Below are 19759 nucleotides of genomic sequence, written 5' to 3'. Positions count from 1 at the left end.
TGGAAACAGTGCGGCAATCACTGCAAGAAAACAACAAGTGATCTCCATTATTGCAATGAACAAATATTGAGAGGTAGTGTTGGATTTCAGCATTTCTGACTTTCCATCAGGATTTCAAGCTCCCCACGTGAGCCACATACAAGTGGAACTTGGGAGGTAAATAACAAAGCCAGCAAGGGTCCCAATTGAATGATAATGGCATAGAAATTATTCTGGTTCAATGCAGTGCATGCATGATCAATTATAAAGTAGGGTCTCTGATCAGCAAGAAACCAATGGCAATGGCCCATGCAAACTTAACCTATCCCTATGGACAGAGCAGAAGGAGCAAGAAAAGATGTATCAGAACATATATCTTGAAAGACATTGCAGATCAATCATTTACCTGGCGTTGAGAAGAGTCTATCAGATAAGCAAACAAAGCAGCTTCACACTGTCATGTCTGTCTGTCGAAATGGATATTAATGGCTGAATATGGACAAGAAATCAAAGCTCCATAAAGGGTCTGTTCCACATAATTTACTGAATCATATCCCAATAATGGAAATACAGTTAAATTCTGATCCTTGTTTCTTCCTTACCACACATGGAAATCGAGGTAATATCAATTCTGTACGGGCTGTACAATTGGTACTTGTATACATTTTCCAGCATGAAATGATACAGACAAGGAGTTAATGATGGAAAGCTGAGTGTACACATTAGTCTTATTCAGTGATGTGTTCTTTCTTTCTGATTTAATTTGCACTTTGGCCCCTCTTAAAGTTATCCATTATGTTATGCAAGGTTAGATTTTAGATATAAGTAAGAATGGCAACAAGTAAGTTATCTGTTATTTTCAAAATATTTATATTCGAATCTTATTATTTGTCAAGATATCTAAATTTTATAATTATTTTATTAATATTTTAAAATTTTTATCTAAACATTAGTCGAATTAATAGACACGATCTGCTAAATACCTAATTTTGATTGTAAAGGTTATTTGGCAATTCCCCTTACAAGCATATATCAATTAATACTTATTTATAATTAATAAAATATAGATAAACAAGTTTAGAGTACGGGTACTTGATATTATCCAAATAAAAACTAACCATGTTTGAATCTTCAAAAAGTAATATCGAACCTGATACGAGTAACAAATTCCTTACTTAAATTTGTCCCAAACTCAAATACAGGATACTCATGAGATCTGTATCTAATAGAGTGCTCAAACCTGTCCCATGACCTTTAGCAAACTCAAGGAAACAGTAAAACAAGCAGAGATTTCTTTTCAAAAACCAAATCCAAATTGCATCATGGTTGTTTACTATGTATAATATCCATAAGCAAATTAAGAAACCGAGCTCACTAATAACACCTTTTACATTATTATGCACCATTGATGATCCATCTCCTTAGGGGGTGCAACCACGGGTGGTGCTTTAGGTGGAAAATAGTTAATTACTGGTTGCAGTGGCGGTGGCCGAGGAGGAGGTAGGTATGGTGGTGGTGGTGGTGGTGGTGCTAGCGGTGGTGGAGCATAATAGTGTCTATCATACCAAGAATAATTGTCTGGCCCTCCCATAAGTGGATATGTGTGAGGTGATATATGAGGGATGTACCCATTTCCTCCATGATAATGGTAGTAGATTGGCTCCCTCACTTCCCCTTCAAACTTAACACAAGAAACCTCTCCATGCTTCCCATATTTTTCAAATACCTTAAAGATTATATATGGATTTACTTTTCCTGAAACTTTTACTGTCCCTTGTTCTGCATCAATAACAACAGAGTATACCCCTAAATCCATCAAAAGAAAAAAAAAAAGGGAACATGTCACTTCCTTTCAAGCATATAATTTTCCTAGAATTCTATTTATTTTATGGGATAATGGGAAAGTACCATGGAGATTTTGCAACACATCCATCACCTTCTTCTTGCATGTCTCACAATTGATATTCACTTTCAGAACACAAGACTGCAGAAAAATGAAATCCAAGAAAACGAAATGGTTCAACACAAAGTGTAATGAAATATAAATAAGAAGAAAATATTAAAAAAATAAAAATAAAAATCATCTACCATTTCAGCTCGGGATTCCATTGAAGCAACTCTTTTCATGGAATTCCTTGGTGAATTTGAGGTTTTACATTTAGGAAAATAAGAATGGTATATATGAGGGAGAGGAACAAGATTAATCAAATAAGGTAAGTAAATAAAAATGGATCAAATTTCTTCCACATGTAAACAAGTTAATTTCCTAAACTATATATATACTGTTCATTATTCCTTCAAATAATTCCTGAAATCTCTCCTTAATTATAAGTTCTCCAAAAATCATTCACATTCTGTTGGCCAAGGTGATTCTGGTCATACCCAATAGTAAACTAACCTTTTTACCGTACTCCTTTCGTCTCTAAATGTTTGCCTCTCTTTGACTTTCACGAAACTTAAATAAACATTTCATTACATGACTTTCCAAAAATTAAAGATGGACAAAGAAAAAGAGACAGACGAAGTAACAAGTATAGCATAGAAGAAAAATACAATGTTAACTGAATTTAATCTGTTAAGGGTACCCTTCAACCCAAAGCACAACTATATTTCGAGTAGTCTTTTAATAGATCATTTTGACACATTCTTGAGTAAACTACGTAAAGAAATATCATGCTTCGACCTACTGTAAAGTTATTGCAATTTGCACCTTAGGGGTTACATATAGTTACCAATTGTCAAATGTGACAGATATATGTTCCTTCCTGGATCTTGGACCGAATATACACCTCTGACAAGAAGGAAAGTGAGTGAACTGATAATGCTTCGATCTCGAATTTCACTCCTCTTCGCAGCATCAGCTCTAGTTCCGACCTTTAACATGCAAGAAGAGCAAAAGAAATCATAGATGAATGATATCTTAAGATAAAGATGTCAGGGAATTTACCTCCAATCTGGCACTTCTTGGTGAAGGTAGCATCTATTTAACATGGCTTCAGTTTTCCTCTTATCTGGCAGGAAGTATCGGAATCTCAAAACAAACTAGAAAACGGAAAAGTAAAAGGGATGCCACTGTCAGGATCTGTATCACCTTCTGTTGTCAAAGGCAGGAGACATTGCTGAGGAAGATCATAGTTCTCAGAGTCTGAAGGAAAAGCTCCAATCCATTGGATCTCTGGGACTCGTAGCAATTTGGCATCATAGGCCATTTGCTAAGAAGCAGATTCGATAGGGTGGAAAAAGGAGAGGATTCATGTCATAACACTGAATTACTTAAGGGCACTCACAGCCTCAAAATTAATCTACTTGCCTTGTTGCTTGAGTAGAAATTTCGAGGAAAACAACGGGTAAAAACATAGTACTATACAATCAAGAACTCTAACCATTGAACCAAACCGGTAAGTGGCCAGGATGTCGAAGCCATATGGATCACAATCTACCAAGCAATAAACAGGCAGACATAACTTGTCAACGAGGAGTCGCAAAAACCTGAAAACGTAAGATGTGCATCTAATTAAACAAAGGCAGAAAGATACACTCCAATAGCATCAGAGTGGCATGTATGGCCAGTTTGCCACACACAGGCATCCTCTGTTTCCTTCTAAATATTTGGGAAATTCTTTTTCTATTTTTTTTCTTTACTTCACCTTCTCGTGGCAACATCTGGATAGCCTCTTCCCTGAAGAAGAAGAAAGATTTTAAGAAAAATGAATATAAAAATTAAACAATTTAGAAAAAGGTGATGTTCAGCCAAGTTTTTGCTTACTGTGATGACAATGCAACGGTTTTTGTTACAAAACTGGTCATTTGCTAAACGCTGGAACACTGACCAAGGATTCAATAAAAGATTTAGTCAATAACATTTTGACCATTCTTTCAGGTAAACAATGATTATTGCAAAAAAGAACATACCTGATTCTTTCTCTACAACCAGTATGTACTGGGCAACACTAACAAGATCTGCATGCAGTAATCAAGGAAAGCTTATATCTGAGAACATGTCTTCTTGATCATATGTGATGGTACTCATGGTAAATGAGTAAGATCTTATTGATATTATCCCTTTGCTTGACACTTAGTTAATTTGATACCTTTAACATCCTCAACAAGCACAGGAATTGTGTGGGCCTGCAATGTGAATCAGATATGAACAGATAAAACATGAATCAGATATCTGTTGACATATTTAGAGTATGATTCCACTAGCAAAGAATCGGTGCCTCCATTCTTACAGTATTGGGGCTATTTATGCAATCGTATTTCCTTCCTGCTTCAAAGAATCTTAACCATCCCATCACCAACCTTTAATAGATATAAACAGAAAGATAGATATTAGGAAAAATAATACAAGCATGCATAACTTGAATTAATGTTTAAAAAAGGCAGAAATTAGCAAATATGAAACATGGCATCGTGGAGATATAAGCTGACTCCACAATTAATTGCATTAAGTAAAACCTGCCAGCTGAGAAAAGGTCTAAAAAGATAGCTCCCATTTTTATTTAGAATCCATATAACCAGTGCACTATTCATCAGTTCATGAAACTGCTCTACCTCCTCTGTTTGCCAATGAAATAAATATACATAAATCTCACTGTCATAATTTTCCTCAAATTCTTACAAACCAGGGTACAAGAGGTTGTCCATACAGTTGAAGACAACAACTCTATTAAGTTATCAAATCCTCAAGTTTAAACAACTCATGTTTGACATGCAGAGAACTCTTATGAACGACCAATGATAAAAAAGTACAGCACTCACCAATCAAGAGCATACATGAACCAAATGCCTAAAGAACTTGAAATGCATTACTTGAAGACAAAATAATTTGTCAGCAATAAGCTGTAGTATTGTTTTTCAATCTTCCAAATTTTAAGCATGACGAGAAAACTCACCCACTTCCAACAGAAACCTGCCAAACGAACATGCGTTAAATTTCTCGAATAAAGTAAATTTCTATTCACGACTTTATCAAATCTCTAAAGTTCTAGAGCCAATTTTGTTCTTTTGTGAACAAAAACAAATACTACAATAAAATCAAATCTGGAATGTGATGCATGAGATTATAATCATAACCTATCATTCTAACTTCTACATATTCCTTATTGACAGTAGAGGTTACCAACCACATTTAGATTGTGCCGACTGCATTGCAGAAGGATGCATATGTCATTAATTGCTCTATCTACAACCGACTGATCTGCATCAAAATACATGAACAAACCCCAAAAGAACAAGTTGATCTAGACAGAAGTTTAAGATTCATCAACATCATAACTGCAAATTAAGTCTCATAAACAGCAGAAGAGTAATAACATTAGCAAACAAGTCACTGTCCCCCGCAAAAACACTAACACGATGCTCATGTTTGTATATGGCTTTAAATTAAAGGGCATTAATCTTATAGCTTCTAGCAAGTATTCAAGCAACTCTTTCATAAAAGTAACTAAAACGAACCTGTAAATACTGATGGATGCATGTAATAAATATCTCTCTTTGACCCATGTTTGTTTTGTTGAAGAAGTTGCTGCACTATCAGTAACACCCTCAACAACACATCTGAAAAAGAGATTGAAACAATTAATCAAATTCTCCAACTTGAAATTCAAATTACTAACACGATCACCACATAACAAAGAAGCAGGCTGAATTTCGTAATTCTTAGCTTACCAATTCTACGCACATGGCTTTCCTTTTTAAATGTAAGAATTTCATGTCCATCAGGCTTATTAGAGCTGCAAGAGCTGCATTGATCCCGATACTAATGCATTAAACAATCCTTTTCGAGAAGATCAATTGAAATATGATCTCATTAAATCTCAGATTAAAATTTATTTCGAACCAATTTGAATCAAGATTGGTGCAATAGGTTCTGAACCGCTGGATGAAAATCAACGGGGATCGTCCTTCGCTCAAGTCCCCCAAGATCGGCAGAGAAAACTCTGCGAAGAGAAGGAAAACGAAAGAAAATTTTGATTTTCCTGAGAAAGTGAACAAAGAAAATTATCGAATTTGAAACCATTATCAAACGAAACCTTTGATTTTCCTCAGCAGATCGCTCGAGCAATTTCCCTCCATTTTTTCCTACTCTTTTCTCTGCTTTTGAATTTGAAAAAAGTTTTGAAAATCGGAGTATTTACAGTAAGATCCGTTTTGTATTCGGGTAGAACTGTTGGGCTTGATATGGGCTTGCATGTAAGCTTTTGGGCTTTTATTGGACCATCGTCCGGGTCTTGATCCAAAACAAAAGGATAAGGCATCCCATCAAGCAATGCTAAGTCTTAGCTAAAAAGGCAAACTTCACTGTACCACCATAAAAGACAAAACTTTGAGTGTTGAACTGACAGGGACTTGATTCTTCCAACAGCTTCCAAAAATCGTTTTGCTGTCCTAAACTCTTCTCCATAGATTCAATTCCAAACACCCCAGTTTCCCCCAGGTAATTCTCCATCTTTCTATGGCTTTTTCCAATCCCAAGAACTTTCATGGTTCTAAGCTCATCATGAACTTTCATGAAACTAGTTCTGCGGGCTGGCAGTTTTCACATGTTCAGCCTCTGGCAGTTTTTTTAGTTGATCCTGAGTGAGCGGTCTTTGATACTTTTCACCAAGGGTCTTTACAAAGATCTTACAGATCTTGGCCATGGACAGAACATGTGAAAAGTTCATAGTTTTGCTGGACCAAACATTGGTTTCAATGCAGATAATGTTATAAAGTTTGACATTGTAGTAGTTGCTTGGTTGGAATCCATCTTAAAGTGATCCAATGACTTTGAAGTTTAGATCTTTATCTTCAGCTATAATTCTAAGCTCATTATGAACATTCATCGAAACCTGTTCTGTAGGCATAGCTCTCTATATCAGCCTCTGTCAGTTTTTTTAGTTGATTCTGAGTGAAGGGTCTGTGATACTTTTTATTAAGGGACTTTATAAAGATCTAACAGATATTGGCCATGGACTCTGGACCAAACATTGGCTTCAATGCAGATAATCTTCTAAAGTTTGACTGTTGAGGTCAGTAGTTGCTTGGTCGGAATCCATCTTTTTTTTTTTTTTTTTTGGATCCTTCTACACCTCATGGATTTAAAGAGGATTTGGTTTAAGAACAGCAACTGAATTGGGATGAATTCAGTTAAATCCTAAATGTTATTTGTAATTGCATGAAACTTCAGAATTTGGAGGCTGAGTAGATTGACTTCTAAACAAAAAAACAAGAAAAGATCACATGATAATTAGCAGATCAAAGAGCCATGCTGCTGGATTGGTTTCAGTGTTTCACTGGCTCCCTTTTTTCGTTTAAAGGCTGGTAGCCTTGCAATTCCTAATGCCAGATGCACATTTTCGATTCCTGTTTCTTTGCAAACAATTGGGCTATTTACATAATTTGAGAGTTTGGTTGATTTGAAATCTATGCATCTGGCTATTGCAGGGCTCCCGGTAGTCATCTATGTCTGCTAAATCTTCCTAATGGCCTGTAATGGTGCAATCCAGCCTTTGCTATCAGGATCAGCAACTTCGACAACTCAAAAGAGTAATGGGGATGCACCAAGGATAAGAAGACTTAGACGTGTTAGAAGTGCTCCTTTAGCAGAGTATGTTCCTTGTGGTATCAAAGGCAATGTTTCACTCCCACGTTCCGAGTCCATTTTCGGGAGTCTTCACCCAAGTTTTAAGAAGGTAGCCATATTCTTGACAGTATACTTAGGTGTAGGCACCATTTGCTTCTATACGGTCAGGAACCAAATCAGAGGGGAAAAAACAAATGGGATTCTTGATGCTGTTTATTTCTGTGTTGTTACAATGACAACTGTTGGATATGGAGACCTGGTTCCTAACAGCAACCTTACAAAACTACTAGCCTGTGCTTTCGTCTTCACGGGAATGGCTCTGATTGGACTTGTACTGACCAAAGCTGCAGATTACTTGGTAGAGAAGCAAGAAACATTGCTGGTTAAAGCCTTACATATGCATCAAAAAGTTGGTCAACTTGAGATTCTAAAGGAGATTGAAAACAACAGGATAAAATACAAGTTTTATATGGCCTTGATCCTGCTCATTGTGCTTATATTAACCGGTACTATCTTCCTATCAAAAGTTGAGAATTTAGATCTAATCGATGCATTCTATTGCGTTTGTTCTACCATCACAACCTTAGGCTATGGAGATAAAAGCTTTTCAACCGAAGGGGGGCGTATTTTTGCTGTATTTTGGATCTTAGCTGGTACTATTTGCTTGGCTCAGTTTTTCCTCTACATTGCCGAGGTAAATACAGAGAAGAGACAAAGAGCACTGGTGAAGTGGGTTCTTTGCCGAAGAATGACGAATGTGGATTTGGAGGCAGCTGATCTTGATGATGATGGTGTTGTTGGGTAAGAGATTTGCAGATTATGAGCTAAGATTCTGTGATCTGCAGTTCCATCATAATCTTCTTTTCTTTACACAGGTGTTAGCGGCTTATTAACATCTTTCCCTTTTTCTTTGCTTCATTTCTACAGAGCTGCTGAGTTTGTTCTTTTCAAACTTAAAGAGATGGGGAAGATTTGCCAAGATGATATTTTACTTATCATGGAGGAATTCGAGGAACTTGATGTTGATCAGTCGGGAACCTTGTCTGCATCTGATATAAATCTAGCTCAATCAGTTGAAACTAGGAGGTCATAGAAACCATATACAGATAAAAAAAAATGTTATCATTAGCCAGCATCTATTGCGGAACGAGGTGAATAATCTTAGAGCTATTCACCAAATCTGTAATTCGAATGACTAATTGGATTTAAACAAGTTGTATTGAACTTCTTTTCCCTCTGTCAATATACATATTTATGCTGAGCTAGGAACTAAAAGAAACATCGACAGTTTGATTTTCCTTTTGGATTCGTAGAAGCATTAATCCTTCAGGATGGACCAGAAACTTGTTCTAAGCCACTGCACACTGTGATTCCTCTGTCCTGGAAACTTGACTTAATAGGATCGTAATGGTATCGTAGTTTAATAGTATCATAATTGTAAATTGTTAGATTACAATAAGGAAGAATGGTTATTGACATTGAACTCTTTATCTGTTTATATAATAAGATGTCTCTTTCATTTCGAAGTAAATATTGAAAAGCTTGTTACGTAAGCAAGTTCTAAACTTAGATGGCAAGCCATTTCATGCTCAAATATCAAAAGCCATAAATCAAAAGCAGTTCTGTATATCAATTTGTGGCATCAACTGCAACGAAACGCAACAATTCCCAGCAATTGTGATGAAGAATCAACTTTGTTTTCTGTATTTTCAGGCCAAAAAGATCCATTGAAATCTACAGGGTAAAAACTACAGTAAATCCTGGAAACAAATATGAAAATAATCTGAATGTACTCTCATCAGCTTTTATTCTTGTAGCTAATATCTGCTGCGTACACAAATAAGCTTGTAGATTTCAATCATATTTTGTATAATTAAGATCAAACATGTCGACTTGGCATAGACTCATCAAGGCTCTCATGAACTATTGAAATTTCGCATTTTTGGTTCTCTATGCGAAACTTCCCATAATCTGGCACCAAAGCAAGAAAATAGACAAAGCCCTTTTCACTTCAAGCTGCAAAATCAAAGTCTTGCAACAGAAAAAGACATCAGCTTGGAATCTTCCAGGAACTTTCCAATGTGTTTGGAACCCAAATTCACTCTACTTGTAAGCACTTTATATTGAATTTCCTACTAGCTTCCCTCTGGTAAGTCTCCTCTCTCTCCCGCTAAAAACTTCCCAAGGCCTTCTTCTCAGCATTGTTAGTGAAGAACCCAAGCTTGGTGCCAGATTTCTATTTTAACCCTTTGTCTATTGAGCCATTCCTGGTATTTGCTATACTTTCAATATCTAGATTTCTTCTATTTTCTAGCTGTCTGAAGTTATGTACGTGTCTACAATCAAGTATTATAAGTATGAAATTCTATGTTGTGATGGTTGTAGCAGGTGGGCTAAATGCTGGGTCACTTCAACTCAATCATTGCAATGGCCTCCAATGCTGCAAAGAAGGCCAAGCTGCCAATCGCTGCAGGCTCTCCAACCTTAACAAATGATGAAAATGCTCCCGAGAAAACAAGCTCTCAGAGTTGCAAAACCACTCCCGCAGCTGGAAATTGCACCCCTCCGATCACTTTTCGGACAGATTGCCCGGACCTTAAGAGGCTGGGGATCTACTTTGGTATCTACATAGGTGTCGGCACGACAAGCTTTTACGCACTCAAGAACCACATCAGAGGGCATAAAACGAACGATTTCATCGATTCTCTTTACCTATGCGTGGTGACAATGACCACGGTCGGCTATGGCGACCTCGTTCCTCACAGCTTCGTCTCCCAACTCATCTGCAGCATTTTCATAACCGTGGGAATGTGCCTGGTCGGGATAGTAGTGAAAATAGCTGCAAGTTACTTGGTCGTGAAGCAGCAGATGGTGCTGGTTAACGCCCTGCACCTGTCTAAAAAACTGGGTCCGATGGAAGCCCTGAAGGAGATCGAGAACCTGAAAATAGACTACACCAAGTGCCTGATATCGTTGATTGCCATGGCGGCGCATTTCGTCATTGGGATCTTCGTCCTGGTTACAGTCGAAGGAATGGATTTCACTGATGCAGTCTACTGTGCTTGCACCACTATGACAACCGTCGGGTTCGGAGATGAGAGCTTCTCCAGTGAGTTCGGACGCACGTTTGGTATAGTTTGGATTGCCACAGGTACTTCCTGTTTAGGCCAGCTGCTTCTCTACATTGCAGAGGTGTATACAGATATCGAGACCAAGAAACTAGTCAAGTGGGTTCTTACTAACAACATCATTGCCAAGAAAGACCTGGAAGCAGCTGATAATCCTGAAAACGACCAGGTTTATGGGTAAGATACTAAGATCTCGTTGTTCAAATGAAACCGGTTTTGCTCATATATAGCTTCCATAAATGACAAGAGAACTCTTGTATTCAGGATCGTGAATTGTACACAAAGAAGCAAAGCTATACATAAGAGACAATCATCTAACAGTGTCAGAATCCTTTGTTCTTCGGTTTTTTTATAGGGCTGCTGATTACATTCTATACAAGCTGAAGGAGATGGGAAAGATCAAGCAAGAAGATATCTCAATTGCCATGAAGGATATTGATATTGTGATCAAGGACCTTGATGTTGATCATCAGTCGGATTCATCCCAAAAGAAGTGATGATTTCCATCAAAAAGAATATCAATCGTACTAGTGTCTTTAGAGAAGTTAGATCTTCTCTTATCATAATATTCAATTTGATACTTTTCACTAAGGGTCTTTATAAAGATCTTACAGATCTTGGCCATGGACAGAACATGTGAAAAGTTCATAGTTTGGCTAGATAATGTTATTAAGATTGACATTGTAGTAGTTGCTTGGTTGGAATCCATCTTTCAGTGATCCAATGACTTTGAAGTTTAGATCTTTATCTTCAGCTATAATTCTAAGCTCATTATGAACTTTCATCAAAACCTGTTCTGTACGCATAGCTCTCTATATTGGCCTCTGGCAGTTTTTTTGTTGATTCTGAGTAAAGGGTCTTTGATACTTTTTACTAAGGGTCTTTATAAAGATCTTACAGATCTTGGCCATGGACAGAACATGTGTAAAGTTCATAGTTTTCTGGACCAAACGTTGGCTTCAATGCAGATAATGTTCTAAAGTTTGGCTGTTGAGGTTGGTAGTGGCTTGGTTCGAATACATCTTTTTTTTTTTTTTTTGGATGCTTCTACTCCTCATGGATTTAAAGAGGATTTGGGTTAAGAACAGCAGCTGAATTGGGATGAATTTAGTTAAATCCTAAATGTTATTTGTAATTGCATGAAACTTCAGAATTTGGAGGCTGAGTAGATCGACTTCTAAACAAAAAAACAAGAAAAGATCACATGATAATTAGCAGATCAAAGAGCCATGCTGCTGGGTTGGTTTCAGTGTTTCACTGACTCCCTTTTTTCATTTAAAGGCTGGTAGCCTTGTACTTCCTAATGCCAGATGCACATTTTCGATTCCTGTTTGTTTGCAAACAATTGAGCTATTTACATAATTTGAGAGTTTGGTTGATTTGAAATCTATGTATCTGGTTATTGCAGGGCTCCTGGTAGTGATCTATGTCTGCTGAATCTTCCTAATGGCCTGTAATGGTGCAAACCAGCCCTTGCTATCAGGATCAGCAACTTTGACAACTCAAAAGAGTAATGGGGATGCACCAAGGATAAGAAGACTTAGACGTGTTAGAAGTGCTCCGTTAGCCGAGTTTGGTCCTTGTGGTGTCCATGGCAATGCTTCACTTCCACGTTCTGAGTCCATTTTCGGGAGTCTTCACCCAAGTTTTAAGAAGGTAGCCATATTCTTGACAGTATACTTAGGTGTAGGCACCATTTGCTTCTATATGGTCAGGAACCAAATCAGAGGGGAAAAAACAAATGGGATTCTTGATGCTGTTTATTTCTGTGTTGTTACAATGACAACTGTTGGATATGGAGACCTGGTTCCTAACAGCAACCTTACAAAACTACTAGCCTGTGCTTTCGTCTTCACAGGAATGGCTCTGATTGGACTTGTACTGACCAAAGCCGCAGATTACTTGGTAGAGAAGCAAGAAACATTGCTGGTTAAAGCCTTACATATGCATCAAAAAGTTGGTCAACTTGAGATTCTAAAGGAGATTGAAAACAACAGGATGAAATACAAGTTTTATATGGCCTTGATCCTGCTCATTGTGCTTATATTAACAGGTACGATCTTCCTATCAAAAGTTGAGAATTTAGATCTAATCGATGCATTCTATTGCGTTTGTTCTACCATCACAACCTTAGGCTATGGAGAGAAAAGCTTTTCAACCGAAGAGGGGCGTATTTTTGCTGTATTTTGGATCTTAGCTGGTACTATTTGCTTGGCTCAGTTTTTCATCTACATTGCCGAGCTAAATACAGAGAAGAGACAAAGAGCACTGGTGAAGTGGGTTCTTAGCCGAAGAATGACAAATGTGGATTTGGAGGCAGCTGATCTTGATGATGATGGTGTTGTTGGGTAAGAGATTTGCAGATTATGAGCTAAGATTCTGTGATGTGCAGTTCCATCATAATCTTCGTTTCTTTACACAGGTGTTAGCGGCTTATTAACAGCTTTCACTTTTTCTTTGCTTCATTTCTACAGAGCTGCTGAGTTTGTTCTTTTCAAACTTAAAGAGATGGGGAAGATTTGCCAAGATGATATTTCACTTATCATGGAGGAATTCGAGGAACTTGATGTTGATCAGTCGGGAACCTTGTCTGCATCTGATATAAATCTAGCTCAATCAGTTGAAACTAGGAGGTCATAGAAACCATATACAGATAAAAAAAAATGTTATCATTAGCCAGCATCTATTGCGGAACGAGGTGGATAATCTTAGAGCTATTCACCAAATCTGTAATTCGAATGACTAATCGGATTTAAACAAGTTGTATTGAACTTCTTTTCCCTCTGTCAATATACATATTTTTGCTGAGCTAGGACCTAACAGAAACATCAACAGTTTGATTTTCCTTTTGGATTCGTAGAAGCATTAATCCTTCAGGATGGACCAGAAACTTGTTCTAAGCCACTGCACACTGTGATTCCTCTGTTCTGGAAACTTGACTTAATAGTATCGTAATGGTATCGTAGTTTAATAGTATCATAATTGTAAATTGTTAGATTACAATAAGGAAGAATGGTTATTGACATTGAACTCTTTATCTGTTTATATAATAAGATGTTTCTTTCATTTCAAGGTAAATATTGAAAAGCTTGTTATGTAAACAAGTTCTAAACTTAGATGGCAAGCCATTTCATGCTCAAATATCAAAAGCAATATATCAAAAGCAGTTCTGTATATCAATTTGTGGCATCAACTGCGACGAAATGCAACAATTCCCAGCAATTGTGATGAAGAATCAACTTTGTTTTCTGTATTTTCAGGCCAAAAAGATCCATTGAAATCTACAGGGTAAAAACTACAGTAAATCCTGGAAACAAATATGAAAAGAATCTGAATGTACTCTCATCAGCTTTTATTCTTGTAGCTAATATCTGCTGCTTACAAAAATAAGCTTGTAGATTTCAATCATATTTTGTATAATTAAGATCAAACATGTCGACTTGGCATAGACTCATCAAGGCACTCATGAACTATTGAAGCTTCGCATTTTTGGATCTCTATACGAAACTTCCCATAATCTGGCACTTAAAGCAAAAAAATAGACAAAGCCCTTTTCACTTCAAGCTGCAAAATCAAAGTCTTGCAACAGAAAAAGACATCAGCTTGGAATCTTCCAGGAACTTTCCAATGCGGTTGGAACCCAAATTCACTCTACTTGTAAGCACTTTATATTGAATTTCCTACTAGCTTCCCTCTGGTAAGTCTCCTCTTCCTCCTGCTGAAAACTTCCCAAGGCCTTCTTCTCAGCATTGTTAGTGAAGAACCCAAGCTTGGTACCAGATTTCTATTTAACCCTTTGTCTATTGAGCCATTTCCTGGTATTTGCTGTACTTTCAATATCTAGATTTCTTCTATTTTCTAGCTGTCTGAAGTTATGTACGTGTTTACAATCAAGTATTATAACTATGAATTCTATGTTGTGATGGTTGTAGCAGGTGGGCTAAATGATGGGTCACTTCAACTCAATCATTGCAATGGCCTCCAATGCTGCAAAGAAGGCCAAGCTGCCAATCGCTGCAGGCTCTCCAACCTTAAAAAATGATGAAAATGCTCCCGAGAAAACAAGCTCTCAGAGTTGCAAAACCACTCCCGCAGCTGCAAATTGCACCCCTCCGATCACTTTTCGGACAGATTGCCCGGACCTGAAGTGGCTGGGGATCTACTTTGGTATCTACATAGGTGTCGGCACGACAAGCTTTTACGCACTCAAGGACCACATCAGAGGGAAGAAAACGAACGATTTCATCGATTCTCTTTACCTATGCGTGGTGACAATGACCACGGTCGGCTATGGCGACCTCGTTCCTCACAGTTTCGTCTCCCAACTCATCTGCAGCATTTTCATAACCGTGGGAATGTGCCTGGTCGGGATAGTAGTGAAAATAGCTGCAAGTTACTTGGTCGTGAAGCAGCAGATGGTGCTGGTTAACGCCCTGCACCTGTCTAAAAAACTGGGTCCGATTGAAGCCCTGAAGGAGATCGAGAACCTGAAAATAGACTACACCAAGTGCCTGATATCGTTGATTGCCATGGCGGTGCATTTCGTCATTGGGATCTTCGTCCTGGTTACAGTCGAAGGAATGGATTTCACTGATGCAATCTACTGTGCTTGCACCACCATGACAACCGTCGGGTTCGGAGATGAGAGCTTCTCCAGTGAGTTCGGACGCACGTTTGGTATAGTTTGGATTGCCACAGGTACTTCCTGTTTAGGCCAGCTGCTTCTCTACATTGCAGAGGTGTATACAGATATCGAAACCAAGAAACTAGTCAAGTCGGTTCTTACTAGCGACATCATTGCCAAGAAAGACCTGGAAGCAGCTGATAATCCTGAAAACGACCAGGTTTATGGGTAAGATACTAAGATCTCGTTGTTCAAATGAAACCGGTTTTGCTGATATATAGCTTCCATAAATGACGAGAAATCTTGTATTCAGGATCCTGAATTGTACACAAATAAGCAAAGCATATACATAAGAGACAATCATCTGACAGTATCAGAATCCTCTGTTCTTTGTTCTTTTTACAGGGCTGCTGATTTCATTTTATACAAGCTGAAAGATATGGGAAAGATCAAGCAAGAAGATATCTCAGTTGCCATGAAGGATATTGATACTGGGATCAAGGACCTTGATGTTGATCATCAGTCGGATTCATCCCAAAAGAAGTGATGATTTCCATCAAAAAGAATATCAATTGTACTAGTGTCTTTAGAGAATCTAGATCTTCTCTTATCCATAACATTCAACCATTCCCCCCCAGGTTGAAGTACTCCTCCTTTGGAAGCTATAACTAGCTAGGCCACCCCTGAGTATTTTGTAAAGAAGAACTGCATGCATGCTACCTATGTTTTGAAGGTTGAACGTACCTTAATTACATGTAATTTTGTTGAAATAATGATGGGTTTATCTCATAAAACTAGCAAACCTCTTTGATGAAATTCCCAAATTCTCCCAAAAAAAAAAAAACCCCATGATGAAACACAAATTCGAGAAATTATTGAAATCGGTAATCTCAAAATATAATTTTTTCCGTAACTTCCATCTATTTTTTAATATATCATACGTAATTTATCAATATTTTTTATAAATATTTAATAACACATATTCGATCCGTAAAATCAATAATACCAAAATATTTAATTTTTTTATAATTTTTGTGTATTATTTAGTTAACTCGAATGTTCTTTGTTCCAATCTACACAACCAAAGCATTCGCCATCGACCAAATTTCGATCATGTTACATCAAGATAAAGAAACTAAATGAATGATTGTTCAAATCAACAATAATTGTTAAATGGGGTCCATTTAAACAGTGGTCCCAATACCTATTAGATCATGATGAATCCTTCTTTTGAAGTTTCCCAAGACCATAGTAAAATTCATAAAATTTATTAAATTTTTAAAACAAATATACAATTGAAAATCAATAGACAATAAATAAAGAGAATTTTTTAATATTTTTACCTGAATATTTTTAATTTTATTAAAAATTTTAAATAATAAACGAAAATTAAGTACTAATAAAACCCAAAACTAAAAAAAAAAATTAAATGGGTAATTGAACAATGAAATTTTTTTTTATTTAATTCAAAAGGTCAATTAACTGACTATTTTTAGTCAACCTGAAATCCTCAAGTGGGTCTTCGAATTCAATTGGAATAAGGAAATCCTCAGATGGGTCTTCGAATTCAATTGGAAATAAGTTGCTTCATAAATAAGCAACATCAATTCCTTAATAATGGCCCTCCACCCGAGGCATGATTGATGTTAACATTTTACATTATATTATATCAACAAACCCTAAATATTAAATATAATATTATAAAAAATTATAAATTCAACCTAAATAAATCGTAATTTTAATTCTTTTTTGGATAAACTCGTTTTCTATTAAAAATTATATCATTAATTTTGCTTAATAAAATTATTAAAATACCTTGAATTCAAGAATTAACCCCTTTTTTTTATCATCTTTCATTTTAAATTAGAAATTAGATCCTAATTCAGTCCCTATCAAATCACAATCATGACTTAGTAATAAGGGAATTTCTCAATAAATCTTTCAATCATTCATTGTCATATTAGGAAAAAAAAAAGTTAAAAAACAGTGAAAAAAATAACAGTAACTAGTAATTATTATTATTATTATTACTGTTCTTCCTCCCAAAATGTACAGTTCAGATAGAACAAAAGGCGAAAGCAAAAGGAAAGTTACAGCAAGAGAGAGAGAGAGAGAGTTAGAGATTACACTATGACATAGAGAAAAGTTTCTACTCAGACTTGTAACTGTCAACGGTGAGCTCCGGTTGGCCAGCAACATAGTCAAGGAGGCCTTCACCGGGCTTGTCCGCCGGAGAGTCAGAGCCGGTGTGAGCAGAGGTCTTGCCGAAGAAGACGACAGCTACAAGGAAGAGGGCGGTGGAGAGGAAGAGCGGCCAGAAGTAGGTCAAAATGGTGAGGAAAGAAGGTGCCAAAATAACGATGGAAGAAAGGGTGAGTGAAAGGGTGAGGGAAAAGATAATGGGGTACTTGAACTTGAGCAACTTTTGCGGGATCTCCATGGTTTTTCAGAGAGACAAGAAGAAGAAAAGAAGGAAGAAAGGGTTGGTCCTTTGTTTTTCTTTAAAGGGAGAGAGTATGAGGAAGAGAAAGAGAAAGAGATTCTCTACTAGAAGGAGGAAAGTGATGGGTATTTTCTCTTTAAATTGCAAAAGTGAAATGGAATTAAGATTGTAATTTTTAATAAAAATAACATTACAGTGTTTGATATTTTAACGGAATCGGTAATTGATTTTTTTTCGAGTTTTTACTTTTTTTATTAATTTAATTAAATGTAGCTTTTTTAATGTGTGCTCTTTATTCTTTCTTTTACACCCTTTTAGTCCAAGAGTAGAAGGAATTTCCTTTATATACTTGATTCTTATGTCCCTATATTGCATGTCAATGTTGTAGGGAGCATACATAGTTCATAACTTTCTAGCAAATTTGTTTCAATTTTGATACAAAAATGTATAATTTAGGCTCTTGCTTTCATCATTAAGTATCACCAATTGAGAGCAGGGCATGCCAAAATCGAAAACTATACAAATTTTTTCCAAACATTCGATTAATGGGTTTGTTCGTTTGTCTTCAAATATTTATTTTTATCTAAATTTTACGAAACTTATGACAAAAAAAATGAAGGAAAAACAAAAGGAAGGGGAACCATTTGAAAGGCTTCAAATTGATCACCAAAACTTACTAAAACAAATTTGATGTCTTGCCCTAAACCAAAGGCTTTTAAGTTATTTGAGGTAATTAAATTTAAAGTGAATTAGTACTCAAAAATAAAGGAAAAATAGAAAGAAAATAGAGGTAAGTAGGTAGAATTCAAAAGTGGGGGGGGGGTTGCATGGGACATTTCAACGGTAAAAATTAATGTCAATGGCACACAGATCCTTTGTCCTTTCACTGAAATTGTCGGCTACTTTGTATTTTTTCAAAATGAAACTGCATTTAGCTTTAACCAAAGTTTTTGTAAGCTTGTGACCAAGATAAGATCCAAAAGCATAAGGTTTGCAGTAACCCAAGGCCTGAATTTATTCCACTTTCAGAAACAATTATATTCTAAAAAAATAAAATAAATCAAAAAAAGAAAGCTTTATACCCATCTTTTACTAGATCTTGTTCTTACCAACATTTTAAAATTTTGGGTTCTTTGATCCCCTGGTTTGGGAGGTTTAGACTCACTAAACACGACAATTTTAATCTAAATTCGTTTAATTCTATATCGTTATCGTGTTGTGTTAATGAATGAATAGTATTCAAAATTGTTAAATCCCTTATTGTTTTCTGCAATGGTAAAAAACAACTATAAGCTTGAATCTTGAAATCAATATCTTAAAATTAAGATACGAAACACGATAATTCGAATTTAAATTCACTTAATTGTCAAATTTACTATTGTTTCCTACACTGATAAAAGAAAACAGTAGACTTTAAAACTTGAAACTAATTTCTCAAAATTAAAATATGGAACACGATAATCTCAATTCAAGATGCAGGATTAAATCATGAAACCAACCTTTTCAAAATTTTCATGTCTAAGGTTTGAGAAATTTGAAGATAACTTCATCAACCACTCCCATGGAGTCCTATTTAAGGGTATTGCTTGCAAAAGTTAAAGAACCCAAAGCCATGAAGTGACAGCCATTCATGGAAGGTTGGTTTATATGAGAAACTTGTCAAAAGGATTTGGGAGAAAAGTTAAAAGTAGATAAGAGGAACATGACATTATTTTCATCATGTTATCCTTTATTGACTAGCATAAGCAATGTGTCAAATATCAATTATTTCAGTCTGCATTCCTGACTTGGACCTAATGCACCAAAAAGATTATGAATTCTTCAGATGTAATCAAAAGTAAAATTAATTTTGATTTTGATATGAATGCAAAAAATAGATAAGGATTCATAGAATTTCCTATGTGCTGTAAATAGCATTAGATTAGATGGTCGCTGAAAATAGTTATTCCTCGTAATATGTATTCTGTGAGATTTTTAAATAGTTAATATCGATCATTTTTCGATATTAGTTATTTCAT

The 19759-nt window shown here is 36.2% G+C and overlaps 7 protein-coding genes across 12 annotated transcripts; 4 read left to right on the top strand and 3 right to left on the bottom strand.

Annotated features, from left to right (window-relative positions):
* Positions 1 to 1110: 1110 nt before the first annotated feature.
* LOC108662688 (hydroxyproline-rich glycoprotein family protein) lies at positions 1111 to 2088 on the bottom strand. Its single transcript, XM_088808184.1, has 4 exons — positions 2068 to 2088; positions 1888 to 1963; positions 1383 to 1785; positions 1111 to 1231 (listed from the first exon to the last, which is right to left on the bottom strand). The coding sequence occupies exons 1-4, from the start codon at positions 2086 to 2088 to the stop codon at positions 1111 to 1113; spliced, it is 621 nt and encodes a 206-aa protein (XP_088664310.1).
* Positions 1870 to 6082, bottom strand: ATSPO11-1 (Spo11/DNA topoisomerase VI, subunit A protein). Its single transcript, XM_018124606.2, has 16 exons — positions 6015 to 6082; positions 5822 to 5921; positions 5650 to 5723; positions 5437 to 5538; positions 5106 to 5179; positions 4875 to 4891; positions 4212 to 4281; positions 4071 to 4107; positions 3892 to 3939; positions 3746 to 3804; positions 3627 to 3658; positions 3363 to 3468; positions 3071 to 3191; positions 2927 to 2990; positions 2712 to 2853; positions 1870 to 1963 (listed from the first exon to the last, which is right to left on the bottom strand). The coding sequence occupies exons 1-15, from the start codon at positions 6055 to 6057 to the stop codon at positions 2718 to 2720; spliced, it is 1083 nt and encodes a 360-aa protein (XP_017980095.2). The 5' UTR covers positions 6058 to 6082; the 3' UTR covers positions 1870 to 1963; positions 2712 to 2717.
* Positions 6083 to 6291: 209 nt separating this feature from the next.
* LOC18593302 (two-pore potassium channel 1-like) lies at positions 6292 to 8770 on the top strand. The gene is made up of 3 exons (XM_007020463.3): positions 6292 to 6418; positions 7408 to 8347; positions 8474 to 8770. The coding sequence occupies exons 2-3, from the start codon at positions 7446 to 7448 to the stop codon at positions 8637 to 8639; spliced, it is 1068 nt and encodes a 355-aa protein (XP_007020525.3). The 5' UTR covers positions 6292 to 6418; positions 7408 to 7445; the 3' UTR covers positions 8640 to 8770.
* LOC108662931 (two-pore potassium channel 1-like) lies at positions 6299 to 13482 on the top strand. 2 transcript variants are annotated; one of them, XM_088808122.1, is made up of 3 exons: positions 6299 to 6418; positions 12083 to 13022; positions 13149 to 13482. In XM_088808122.1, exons 2-3 carry the CDS (start codon positions 12121 to 12123, stop codon positions 13312 to 13314), a joined length of 1068 nt encoding a protein of 355 aa, XP_088664248.1. In that variant the 5' UTR covers positions 6299 to 6418; positions 12083 to 12120; the 3' UTR covers positions 13315 to 13482. The 2 variants fall into 2 exon arrangements, with proteins under 2 accessions (XP_088664248.1, XP_017980253.2); XM_018124764.2 differs by lacking the exon at positions 6299 to 6418 and adding an exon at positions 11530 to 11669.
* On the top strand, positions 9673 to 11413 carry LOC18593301 (two-pore potassium channel 1-like). Of its 2 annotated transcripts, none has more exons than XM_007020456.3 (3): positions 9673 to 9816; positions 9935 to 10851; positions 11030 to 11413. In XM_007020456.3, the coding sequence occupies exons 2-3, from the start codon at positions 9944 to 9946 to the stop codon at positions 11169 to 11171; spliced, it is 1050 nt and encodes a 349-aa protein (XP_007020518.3). In that variant the 5' UTR covers positions 9673 to 9816; positions 9935 to 9943; the 3' UTR covers positions 11172 to 11413. The 2 variants fall into 2 exon arrangements, with proteins under 2 accessions (XP_007020518.3, XP_017980257.2); XM_018124768.2 differs by having other exon boundaries at positions 9675 to 9816; positions 9932 to 10851.
* Positions 13483 to 14337: 855 nt separating the features above from the next.
* Positions 14338 to 16092, top strand: LOC18593300 (two-pore potassium channel 1-like). 4 transcript variants are annotated; one of them, XM_007020454.3, is made up of 3 exons: positions 14338 to 14492; positions 14610 to 15526; positions 15704 to 16092. In XM_007020454.3, exons 2-3 carry the CDS (start codon positions 14619 to 14621, stop codon positions 15843 to 15845), a joined length of 1050 nt encoding a protein of 349 aa, XP_007020516.3. In that variant the 5' UTR covers positions 14338 to 14492; positions 14610 to 14618; the 3' UTR covers positions 15846 to 16092. The 4 variants fall into 4 exon arrangements, with proteins under 4 accessions (XP_007020516.3, XP_017980254.2, XP_017980255.2 ...); XM_018124765.2 differs by having other exon boundaries at positions 14342 to 14492; positions 14607 to 15526; XM_018124766.2 differs by having other exon boundaries at positions 14362 to 14447.
* A 1202-nt stretch (positions 16093 to 17294) lies between these two features.
* On the bottom strand, positions 17295 to 17857 carry LOC18593299 (uncharacterized). The gene has a single exon (XM_007020453.3). It carries the CDS (start codon positions 17736 to 17738, stop codon positions 17448 to 17450), a length of 291 nt encoding a protein of 96 aa, XP_007020515.1. The 5' UTR covers positions 17739 to 17857; the 3' UTR covers positions 17295 to 17447.
* Positions 17858 to 19759: the final 1902 nt, after the last annotated feature.

This window comes from Theobroma cacao, chromosome 7 (assembly GCF_053813885.1).
Source record: "Theobroma cacao isolate CCN51 chromosome 7, ASM5381388v1, whole genome shotgun sequence".
NCBI lineage: Eukaryota > Viridiplantae > Streptophyta > Magnoliopsida > Malvales > Malvaceae > Theobroma > Theobroma cacao.
The sequence above is the reverse complement of the archived record's forward strand: the minus strand, read 5'-3'. Positions and strand labels throughout refer to the sequence as shown.

What these genes read in the sequence shown, in the direction of transcription:
- LOC108662688 (XM_088808184.1), bottom strand. Translation starts at nt 2,088, where the DNA reads ATGGAATCCCGAGCTGAAATG. An exon ending in TGGAATCCCGAGCTGAAATG is followed by an intron (nt 1,964 to 2,067) that starts GTAGATGATTTT and finishes ATTTTTCTGCAG; the next exon opens with TCTTGTGTTCTGAAAGTGAA. An exon ending in TGTGTTGCAAAATCTCCATG is followed by an intron (nt 1,786 to 1,887) that starts GTACTTTCCCAT and finishes TGATGGATTTAG; the next exon opens with GGGTATACTCTGTTGTTATT.
- ATSPO11-1 (XM_018124606.2), bottom strand. Translation starts at nt 6,057, where the DNA reads ATGGAGGGAAATTGCTCGAGCGATCTGCTGAGGAAAATCAAAG. An exon ending in GGTTGTAGAGAAAGAATCAG is followed by an intron (nt 3,805 to 3,891) that starts GTATGTTCTTTT and finishes ATCCTTGGTCAG; the next exon opens with TGTTCCAGCGTTTAGCAAAT. An exon ending in CCTGCCTTTGACAACAGAAG is followed by an intron (nt 2,991 to 3,070) that starts GTGATACAGATC and finishes ACTTCCTGCCAG; the next exon opens with ATAAGAGGAAAACTGAAGCC.
- LOC18593302 (XM_007020463.3), top strand. Translation starts at nt 7,446, where the DNA reads ATGGCCTGTAATGGTGCAATCCAGCCTTTGCTATCAGGATCAGCAACT. An exon ending in GATGATGATGGTGTTGTTGG is followed by an intron (nt 8,348 to 8,473) that starts GTAAGAGATTTG and finishes TCATTTCTACAG; the next exon opens with AGCTGCTGAGTTTGTTCTTT.
- LOC18593301 (XM_007020456.3), top strand. Translation starts at nt 9,944, where the DNA reads ATGCTGGGTCACTTCAACTCAATCATTGCAATGGCCTCCAATGCTGCA. An exon ending in GAAAACGACCAGGTTTATGG is followed by an intron (nt 10,852 to 11,029) that starts GTAAGATACTAA and finishes GTTTTTTTATAG; the next exon opens with GGCTGCTGATTACATTCTAT.
- LOC108662931 (XM_088808122.1), top strand. Translation starts at nt 12,121, where the DNA reads ATGGCCTGTAATGGTGCAAACCAGCCCTTGCTATCAGGATCAGCAACT. An exon ending in GATGATGATGGTGTTGTTGG is followed by an intron (nt 13,023 to 13,148) that starts GTAAGAGATTTG and finishes TCATTTCTACAG; the next exon opens with AGCTGCTGAGTTTGTTCTTT.
- LOC18593300 (XM_007020454.3), top strand. Translation starts at nt 14,619, where the DNA reads ATGATGGGTCACTTCAACTCAATCATTGCAATGGCCTCCAATGCTGCA. An exon ending in GAAAACGACCAGGTTTATGG is followed by an intron (nt 15,527 to 15,703) that starts GTAAGATACTAA and finishes TTCTTTTTACAG; the next exon opens with GGCTGCTGATTTCATTTTAT.
- LOC18593299 (XM_007020453.3), bottom strand. Translation starts at nt 17,738, where the DNA reads ATGGAGATCCCGCAAAAGTTGCTCAAGTTCAAGTACCCCATTATCTTT.